The sequence below is a fragment of the Orbicella franksi genome, chromosome 4 (genome assembly GCF_964199315.1).
Source record: "Orbicella franksi chromosome 4, jaOrbFran1.1, whole genome shotgun sequence".
NCBI classification, from domain to species: Eukaryota; Metazoa; Cnidaria; class Anthozoa; order Scleractinia; family Merulinidae; genus Orbicella; species Orbicella franksi.
Window position 1 is genome coordinate 12,431,147 of NC_138148.1, and position 11,109 is coordinate 12,442,255.

The window sequence follows — 11,109 nt, forward strand, 5'->3', positions numbered from 1 at the left end:
GGGGGGGGGGCTTTACTTTCAGAACTTTACGGTTTTCAGACTATTGCATCATTGTATACTATAAAATAACACAAATTTCTACAGCGCCATACTCCACTTCTTGCCCAGGGGATTCCACAATAAGAACAATTTCTAAACACAACATTATACTATGCGCAAGGGCTAGTTTGTGTATTTAGTTTCGAAACATTCTTACATATAAAATAAACTTTACCTACCTTTACACCGTATTACATTATTAACGTGACTTACTATTTTTTAGAAATAACGCAAATTTTTATTCCAGGCTAAAATTTTCAAATTATTATCAATAATTGTTTTCTTTCCTAATGTATGGTGGTTACAGGAAAATGTATATCTACAGCTAAATTTATTTATAATATTCCTTTATTTCCTCAGGAAGTACTCTCTTCCATTCTTCTGACTGCGTTAAAGGAGCTCAGTCGCCGTTTGCGCATGTTGAAAAGTTTAGCCTCAATTTTTCAAATTCGTCGTTTGTAATCCGTGTTAATCTTCTCCATCCTTAGCCATCCTTGTTCCTTTATGGTTTATCATTATCTCTTTGGTGTTTTCCTATCTTATTAAACTGTTATTTTCAGGTTTCCTACCATTTAAAGTTAATTTTGTATGTGGCCAAAAAAGCTCAAAACAGCGTGACTGAGCCCCTTTAAGCTCTTAAATTTAAGTGAACTTTCTAGGAGCGGTTTTCAATTAAGTGTCGAAAAGCAATAGACCACATTCGTATTCTCAGTATAGGACTGGAACTAGCTTGCAACTGAGGCTAATGCAGGGAGTCTCTTCAAATGTAAATAGAATGTATCTCTTTTTAATAATATTTCCCTGCACAATCCTCCATTGCAAGCTAGTTCCAGTCCAATACCGAGAATACGAATAAGGCTTATTGGTTTTGCATTGCTACGCTACACGTACAATTGGCTTAAAAACTGCGCTCCACCTTTCATCCAATCAGAAGTCAAATCAAAACCAATCGTGATTCGTTCGCACGCGTTTTCCCGCGCTTCGCGTCAGCTACATGCGTCTACTTCGAGTTTCAATTGGTTCATTTGATTTTCCGTGTCCTTTGTGATTGGCCAGAGTGATTACGACGACAGCCAATTGAAAACCGCTCTAGTACACTTTCAAGATGGTGGTCCTTTAAACCTAACAGCTTCCAACAACAATACCATGTATTACAGCAACTCCGTCATACAGGCCTTGTCATATTTTTACTCCGTAGAAAGCCACGCGCTTCAGTTAACAACTCGTTAACATCCTCATCAACGTCAGCATCGTCATCATCATCTCCTTGAGGCTGCCAATCAGAGTCATCTGACGCTGAGTAACTGCTACCACTTTCTTCGCCATCATCAGCTAAAAAGCTGTCATTATAATCGTAGGTGTTTGGTTCGTCATCATCATCACTAGCATCATCAAGAACACTCCTGTGTTTCGAGGCTTTCTTCCGTTTAGGACGTCCTTCATAAAACAAAAATAATACATTTTGTATTGTTGTTAAACAATGTTTTTAACTTCATATACTTTATAGCAATAATTGATGTTGTTGGTTTCAGTTCATTTATATTTAGACAAAACAAAACAAAACGGAAATCAAAATAGAACAGAAATCAAAACAACAAACAAATAAACAAACAGAAATCAAACAAACAAAAAAGATATTTACTAAAACCCAAGTTATGACGAACAACCGGTACCAACCAACAAGCAACAAATTGCAACTTAGACAGATAAGTTCGTCTCTCGTTCAATGCATATTATACACCTATACGTATAAGGCCCGGTCCACCACACTATAGGAGAATCTTTGTTTACAATATTTGCCTCAATACCATAAGCGATACAGTTTCTGATGGAGCTACAAAGAGATTAATACTGAATATTGAAAGGCCACAGCACGGTTAACTGTCCCAAGGAATTTGAGCGCGATGTATTGAATACTTTTTGTGCGACGAGGGTTTAAAAGCTCAAAATTTTACAAAGAATGTATGAGCTCATTAGCGCTTTTGCCACACAGAAATCTTGATGGAAAGCCAATTTCTCCTCGAATATTACACCCAAAGAGCCAAAAATTTCACCCCTTACTAAGTTTCACAAGCTCTTTAAGTTTTTCCAGTAAAATCGTGTCTAGCATGATGCCTTCTATGCGCAAAGTCGTATGTTAATGAGGAAAAATGTAAACAATGACGCCAGCAAAGATTCGCCAATACCGGAGAAATTGCCCACCAAAAACGGACAAAAAACTCACTTTAAATCGGAGGAATTTGAAAACGCCGGCTTTGCGTTTTAGTGTGGACGAAAAATCTTGTGAAAACGGAATTTTACGAAAACGATGACGTCACGATAATGAGGTGATTTCCAAGCTTGAGTCTTCCTCGAACGCAAATCCAAAATCCCGTTTCTGCCGTCGGTGAATACTGCGTTTTAAAACTTCTCCGTTGTAGTGTGAAGATAAAGGTAAGGTAACGTCTGCACACGAGCCAAGTGGCCCATCAGGCTGGAGCTTATCCCGGTATCTGTAGCATGCAGCGACTAAGAGCATTTCTGCTCTCCCCTGGATGGGATGCTAGTCCATCGCAGGGTTCAGCGACTTAGGCTTCGGCAAATAATTGATCTGCTCGCCACTGACAAATCACCATATTTTGCTCAACTTTGTCCAATAACTGTCAATTTTTCATTTGAGAAGCATTAACGTCTGTCTAGGTAAATACGGCAATGGCGTCACGAATACATTACCAGACTCATATATCTACACAGTGGCATACAGTGTACAAGCGGTCACTCACCTGGGGTCTCTGTATGCTTGAAATCCCGTTTGTGCTGCGGGTTCCGCCTGTAACAGCCCGTCCCATAAGGACATTCGGGTCTGTCATCATCACTGTCTTCTGCAGCAGCTTCACCATCGTCCGCGTCATCACCATCCTTGCTAGGGTGTGAGTATTCTTTGAAATGTGCAGGATTTTTCCTGTAGTGACAAAATAACGTGTGAGTAGCAGGGAAAGTTACAAAACATTGCGAAACATCAAGGCCATTTGCCGGAGGGCTCTCGATCGGAATATTAGTGGCGTGGAGCCTCAGTATCAGGCTTAGACTTGTTCACAAGTTGAGCTGTGAAAGCTGAGCTCGGAAAACAAAACAAAAAATGTCTATGACTCTTAAAACTGGAGTACGAAGAGCGCGAGGTGGCAACGAGAAACAAACCACTTTAATTGATAAAGTCTATATCGAGCTTAAAATCATCCAATCAAACAGAGACAATTTGTAGTGCCTACTGACTTCTTCATGACCCAGTGATGTGTCTTACAGTAATTAGAAATAGAAGACCCACTATCAGTACACATACCTGTAGCATTTGCTTCCATATGGACAGGATGGAAGCTTTGAAGTTTTGCTCTTGTCTTTCTCTGTTTTTTTCGCCTCTGCACGTTTCTGTTTTGAAAAAGAGAAAAAGAAATTTAGAGTTGCAGCTGTAATGCGAGCTACAAAGCCATTTGCCATTTTCCTGACAGGTCCGCGAACATCTGTCTTGACAAGGGACATGGTTATAGAGCTGCAGGCTTCTGAGGTTTTGTATATATAGCTTAAGATTTCAGAGCCTTTCGATAACTGAGCTAAGCTTTGCCGGAGTGTCGCCACAAAGTTTAAAGGTATCAGATTACATTCCAGAAAACGCGAAACAGTTAGCAATTAAAACCACGGGTATCCCAAGCTCCTTGGGAGTGTTGTGAACTCTATTGTATGACATTGCATAACAGCGTAAATATAAGAGTGTGTATGGGAATGTAACGATCGTATGCGACAGTTCAAAATATGGAAAAGAAATTGAATTAACACGACTTACTTCGACTCTTCTGTGCGTTACTTTTGTCTTCATGCCGTTTTGGGGCCATTTCAACACGATTTCGGCGAGTTTAGTCTCATCGTTTTCCTCACTTTATTTTCGAGTGGCAAAAACAACATTTTACGAACGAGCGCAACGAGTGAGTAAAACATGTTTTTTCGTACCGCAAAATAAAATTCAGATCTTCAAGCCACCGTTCAATTTTTCCGTGCAAGAACAACCATGAAAATGCCGGATGAAAATGAACAGATGGCAGATATGCCACTCGGGTCCCAGGTGTAACTTCGTATGAATTTTAAGAGTGGTGTATATTCCAGTTAAACACTCGAGCGTGTCTGTATAATATAAAAAGCTACGAATACACAATTCAGGACTGGAAATTAATTAGCAATACTCACAGGGACAAGCTGCGACAAGCTTTACCCACCTTTGATGGAGGCTTAACTTCTTCTTCATCACTTCCACTGGAAGCATCCCTAGAAACTGGTTTAACTGGTTTACTCTTTTCAGGTCGTACAGGTTCGTAGTCGTCGCCACTGTCACTCTGTATTTCACGACTTTTTCTCTTTGCTTTCTTGTTTGCGGTGGGTGTAATGTCTTCATCGCTGTCGTCAATGCTATTTGATGTTATTTTCTTAGATGTATTTTTTGTCTTTTTTGTTTGCTCCAAATGTTTCTCTTCTTCATCGTCGCTGACAACAAAGTCTTCATCAGATTCTGCAGTCTTTTGTTTACGTTTGGTTGGCAATGTCGACTTCTTGATAGTTTGCCTGCCTTTGTTCGCTTCATGTAGATTAAAAGAAACTCAGATTAAGTTTTATGACAAGCAAAATTGAAAGGAACGTACTTTTCGTGTATGTAGTACTTTGTGGTCTGTAGGCATTGAAAAATTCAACTTTGTTGGGCAACATTTAAGGTACCCAGAAAACTACAAACCCGCCATTCATTAATGCAACAGACAAGAATAAATAACAGAGTTACGGAGTGTTATCTATGAAGGTCAGTATCTTTCTAGAAAGGGTGACTAGGAATTCTCCTACAACGTTGAATTACGTTTACGGTGAGCTAGATTATTACATTTGTGGAGGCGCGGTGGCCTCATGACTGGTGCGCTCGCCTCTGGATCGAGTGGTCCCCTTGGCCGAGAACATTGCTTGTAATCTTGGGCAAGACACTTTACTCTCACAGTACCTCTCTCCACCCAGGTGTAGAATTGGGTACAGGCGAATTCAATGTTGGAAAGTAACCCTGCGATGGACTAGCATCCCATCCTACAGTAGTTGCTTTACATGTATGCTTTAGAAACCGGGATAAGCTCCGGCCTGATGGGCCACTTGGCTCGTATGCAGACTTTACCTTTTTGCCTTACCATAACATTTAGCGGTAATACACAGGTGTTTATATAGCCTGCTTTATGTTTTTTTTTTTTTTTAAGCCAGGCAAGAGTAACAAGATTTTGATCTTCAATACATACAGGCACCTGTTTTCTTCTCTGTACCACTGGTTGGAGTTTTCCCTTTGTTGTTTCCTACTTTCTTTGCTGGAGATTTTGTGTCACTTTTCGACTGTGTCAACCAGGATGGCAATTTGCGAGTCTTTTGTAACAAAGGAGCTGGCTCCACTACTGGCTTGGATGGTGAACTTGTCTCTTGCTTAGACTAATACAATAAGTAAGCAATAAACATTAAGAAACACACAGTGAAAAAGGATTTTCATTCAAACATATCATCCTGTACGTAGTCCCTACATAGTATCGTTGATGTGCCCTTTAAAACTAAAAAAGGTAAAGGTAGGTAAAGTCTGCATGCGAGCCAAGTGGCACATCAGGCCGGAGCTTATCCCGGTTTCTGTAGCATGAAGCGACTTGGAGTATTTCTACTCCCCCCTGGATGGGATGCTAGTCCATCGCAGGGTTACCCCCGGCATTAAGTTCGCCGGTACCCATTTATACACCTGGGTGGAGAGAGGCACTGTGAGAGTAAAGTGTCTTGCCCAAGAACACAACACAATGTCCCCGGCCAGGGCTCGAACCCGGACCACTCGATCTGGAGACGAGCACACTAACCACAAGGCCACCGTGCCTCCCAGAACTAAAAAAGGCTTGCTAATAATTCTTAGAAAACACTAGTAAACAGTAACACTATTCATTATTATGCCAGATGGCGAAAGCAAATGGATGTGACATGTGCAATTCCCTCAAACATACAAACTTTACATACATTGAGGGGATTGATGTCTCCCCAGTCTCCTCTCTGCCAATTGAAGTTGGGGGTTTTATGGGGGAATGGCAGGAAGCAAAGAAATTTTTTCACTTGCCCTTTCAGCAAACTGTAAAGTTCTATGATGTACCAGCCCAAAAGGCATTCTCACTCCTCCCTAAATTTCTTGTCTCACACCCCATCGGTCTAGTGCAGGACAGAATTCACTGGCTTGACTGCAAAATCCACTAATATGCCCCAGGCTATTGAACAAAACTAATTTTTCTTTGCATGCTGGGAATGGGAGTGGGAAATGTGACTTTTGAGAAACATACTTACCTAATATAATTGTGCAGTAACAAAAAAATTCATACCTCCCCCCAGGAAGGTCATTAGAAATTCTAAGGGGATGGGGATTGAAACGAGGAGGGGGGGGGGGGGGAGTATGGATATTTCTTGAAATGACAGAGGGGGTAACTGTGGTTTGTCTTTTAAGGCAATTAATTGAGAAAATTCTGAGGGAACTAATGATACAATGCGAATTGTCAATTAACAGCTTATAGGCTATCAGATTACAAAATTAATATGTTAAGAGAGTTATAAGACAGGTAAAGGTTTACAAAGTAATATAAAGAAAAGTAGAATACAGATCATTACCACAAAGGATCCAGAACTGATTGTTCCATCTTTGGAAGATTCTCTATCATCAGTGATGTTCACATCTGTCCCAGCCTCTTGGTGAGTTGTCAAAGATAGCAGTCTGTCGTCCAAAAATTCATCAAGGAATGATTCTGGAAAAAATTATATTCGTTTGTTAACAAGTACAGTCTGAGCAAGTCATGTAGATTTACAGATTAAGGTTAATTACATTTCATCATATCCTGCCGGTACATGCACAAAGTGATGTACATGTGTGTATTATAAGTTCTACAATCATATAAATAAGAGAGGGTCGAGTTATTCCTGAGTCCTTGACATTAGAGAAACCAGCTGCCTTAATATAAGTTAGTGGTAAGTAACTTATTTCTGATTTTACAGTAGCATTAAAAGCCCACACTCATCCTTGCATCATTTAACCTGAGTTTGGCAATTTTTCATGTTTTTGCCATAAAAATTAAATTGAGCCGAACACCTCTATGATGCCCACTTTCAACACAAATTCCTTGAGACAAATGTCACACGTTTCACTTTCTATTGATAATTTTAACCAAAATGGATAAGAATTGTGTTGTAAGGAGATCAACAGTTTCGAATGCAACTTCATTCATGCTTTGTCTTAAAGTTGTGTGGCATCATTATGACTGGATGCTGCTCCATCAAGCACTTTGTTTGGTTTTCCTGACAACTTGGTGGTCAACCTCAATCCCTGGCTCTCTTCACTGTTATGGAGAAAGACCATGGTTAAAGGCAAACATAATCAAAGGTTCTACTCTTTTGAGACTCAAAATCATAAATTAATTACATTGACTAATGAATATCAATGAAAACATCATTTCTCTCTCTCTCCTACCTGTAGGCACTTTTGATGACGCCAAAGGCTTTTCCTGATCAGGTGCCACAGTTTTATCTGTTACTGGAAGAACAGTATCTGTTTCCGTGCTTTTGGAGGTTTTTTCCTGTTCTTTTTCCACACCATTTTTGCCCAAGCTTCCCTCACAGATGACCTCATAACACAGGCTTTCAGGAAGCAGGGAGATGACATTGCCACTGTCCAGGTCTTTGGTTTCATCTTTCTTCAAGCTAATAAACTTTTCCTTTCCAGTGGCTTTGTAAAAGGTTGGATTGCTATGAAGCTGTAATATAAAAGGGATAATTTGAACAGTTATTGATGATCAATGCTGTTAAGCAACCAGCAAATACTAATTATTAGCAACTGTAAACACACTATGGAAAAACCTGTCTAATAGGAATAGACAGAAAGATTCAAAAATTTAAACATAAGAAATGAGGCAAGATTCATGATGACATTTAAAACCCCAACGACAACAAACTATGTTTCCTTGAGTATTAGCGGCTAGGCTACTTATGTCTTAGATATTTTAAACATAATACAGGATATGTCATTAGCACTGGGGGTGGAGACATAGAACCATACTCTTGTTTATATTCCCAAGTCAAAATGGTAATTACTTAGCTCTTATTAACCGAGCAGGAGGTCTGTATGGGAGAATCTTGACCAAGGTCGTGAGTACAGACCGAACTCCGTGAGGTCTGTACACATGACCGAGGTCAAGATTCTCCCATACAGACTGACTTAGCCCGGTTAATAAGATGTTTATTATGTGCCAAAGACGAAAACTTTAATTCGTTTAATGTAACTGGTTTGCTGACATTTTGCTTGCAAACGGAGATGAGCTTAACTTGAACCTGCCGAAATTTGCTCGTTCTCTTTACTTTTCTTTTTTTCTTTTTTTTTTATCAGGTTTCTTGGCACTTCCAGAAATGATTGAGAAGAAAATAAAAGAAAACAGTGAACATTTTTGTATTTTAGTTTGCTACTTTTTCAACGCAAAATGAAACTGGTCTAGATGCCGGTCTAGATGGGAAAATCTAGACCGCTGTCAATATCAGTTTCAGCCAATCAGATTGGTGAATTTGGTAGTTCCCAGTCCTTGTGAGACACAGCCATATAATGAATTCATATATTAAGTTTTAAATAGGGGATGTTACATGACTGTGCAGGGATACATGTATAAATTTTATCATCGAGTGCTGATGGCATTTCTCACAAGTTAGTGCAGCAAACGAGTATCAGAGACATTATTAGCACAAGAAGATGGCATCCCTGAGCAGCATGTAATGTTCTGTTTATCATTGATATTATACTTGTACATCCAAGTCTTATCAAATTGAAAATGTTTAGTAATAACAATCACTTTAACAAGATGCAAAGATAAAGTATGTTTGCTTCGCAATAAAATGTTATTTTGATTCTGTCTTAAAAAGTCAAATTTATTATCTTCAGTGATAGTGAAAAAAAAAATCTACAACAATCAGATGCTTTAATATTATTGGCTGACATTTCTGTTACCTCCACAATATCAATAACTGCACATGTGAGGGGAGAAAATATATTGTAAGACTTATAACATCTTCAAATTGCACAATGAAGAAATCAAATTTTAGGAAGATTACATCCTGATATTACTTACATCAATAACTATATTAACAAAGCGTCTATTTCCATTTATTTCATTATACTGTATTTGTCTAGATTCCTTATCCATGTCTTTAATATGCGCCAGTTTTGCAATGGGGACATTGGAAGGGAGTACTTTAATATTGGAATTAAAGTGAGAACAGCACTCAAAGTGGGTGGGGCAGGGGGAGGGGTAATAATAAGGAGGGAGCTTATTGGAAGGAGAGAACTAAATGAAATCATTATGGTATGAGATATGCCAACTTACAGAGGACCAACAAGAAAACAATCACGAAAGACGCAATACAGGAAAATTACCTTGAACAGTGCCTCCTTGAAAATATGACAATAAAACAGCAACTTAATGTAAGGGGGCTTAAGGGGGGTATTGAAAATACTGGTCAAGTGACGTCAAGTGGGGGAGGCCAGAGCTGGGGGACTACCATTTGAAAGAGTAATATCAAAAGTGTGCAAATAGTAGACTTGTTTACAGCTACATGCTGTAGGGTAATACTTATGCTGTCGGAGACATGCCTGACAATTATCAACCAAAAACAGTGTTACCGTTACAAGCGGTCTCACGATCTCCTGACAATGGAAGATGTTATACATGCTACGATTCGAGACGCACTAACACGCGTTTTTCACAACGAACGATGACGGAACCTATTTATATGATGACTTACGGGTAAAATAGTGAGTTTTCCATCTGTCAATTCCAGAACTGCGTGCGATCTCGACACTCGTTTATCAGAAACCTATTGGTGAAATAGTTCACGATATAATAAGCATAAAGTGATTGAAAAAATACCGCATGTTTACATCAAACAGCTGTAGGCGAATGGTTCTTTACCCCTAGGAAAGGTCCCCTTCCGATTGTAGTTTTACCCCGGGGAATCGCAATGTCCGTTCCTCCTTGTTGAGGCCTCAATATAAAGGTAGCCATTTTGATTGTAATTTCATCATAGCTGTAGTGCTGCTGAAGATCGAAGGTCCATTCGCTGTCTGAGAGACTGTCCGAGGTTTGTTTCGCTCAGAGGCGCTCAGAAGACTAGAGAACACACTCTGCGGCAAATTTTGCGCCCGCGGACAGAGAGCAGTTCGCTCGCGTTTAAAACATAAACTATGTCATGTATGATTCATAGTCTGTTTCGCGATTGCGACAGCCTGGTTCTCAACGACTGTAAACGACTACAGTTTAATTTTGAAAAAGGCGAGGAAATGGAAAATTAGGCTTTGATTTCACTCTTTAATGCGTCGTGTGTTTTCTATCAAAGTATTCAGGCTGAAACTTCTAGAGTAGCATCCACGTTCATCGCCACCAACGCAGCCTCACATATAAGGGTGGTAAAGGGTATTTTCGTGACTCGTGATCGGCCCTTTTTTTTTTTTCCCGTGAAATGTGAAATGGCTAATTTTTTCCTCGTGAATCGTGATTTCCATAGTCGCCGTGAACCGTGATTTTCCAAAACGTTCTCTTTAATTTTCCGTGAAGCGTGAAATGCCAATGTTCTATTTTTCGTGAATTGTGAAAGGGCTGCTTTATTTTCCGTGAAACGTGATCTATACCCCCCCCCCCTTTTATCTCCCTCACATATCTACATTCAAGAAGAAGAAGTTGATTTTTAATAGAGGAACGTTTAAGTGGGCGATCATATTCATTGACCTAGTGCACAGTGGGATCATATGTTTTTCTGGGTGAAGGATAGAACTCAGTACTGAACTTTGTTCTTTGTTTCGTTATCCTTACTCAAGTGGGCCTTGCTCAACTTATTAGACTCGAGGTAGTTTACAAGGTTAGAAAATAAGAAAAAGTAATTGCAATAACTTGAAGCTTCTGACCGCAATATTGAACTGAGCTTTAATTTGGTTATCAGTTTCATTTTTTCATCAGTCGGCGAAAAGTATTAGGTTCA

General features: G+C 39.5%; 1 protein-coding gene across 2 annotated transcripts; it reads right to left on the reverse strand.

Moving 5' to 3' along the window:
- Position 1: 1 nt before the first annotated feature.
- LOC145483449 (uncharacterized) lies at positions 2 to 10,766 on the reverse strand. Of its 2 annotated transcripts, none has more exons than XM_081461955.1 (9): positions 10,047 to 10,766; positions 9,880 to 9,951; positions 7,565 to 7,847; positions 6,712 to 6,845; positions 5,337 to 5,514; positions 4,284 to 4,639; positions 3,359 to 3,444; positions 2,802 to 2,980; positions 2 to 1,476 (listed from the first exon to the last, which is right to left on the reverse strand). In XM_081461955.1, the coding sequence occupies exons 1-9, from the start codon at positions 10,137 to 10,139 to the stop codon at positions 1,205 to 1,207; spliced, it is 1,653 nt and encodes a 550-aa protein (XP_081318081.1). In that variant the 5' UTR covers positions 10,140 to 10,766; the 3' UTR covers positions 2 to 1,204. The 2 variants fall into 2 exon arrangements, with proteins under 2 accessions (XP_081318081.1, XP_081318080.1); XM_081461954.1 differs by having other exon boundaries at positions 5,331 to 5,514.
- Between the last annotated feature and the right edge of the window lie 343 nt (positions 10,767 to 11,109).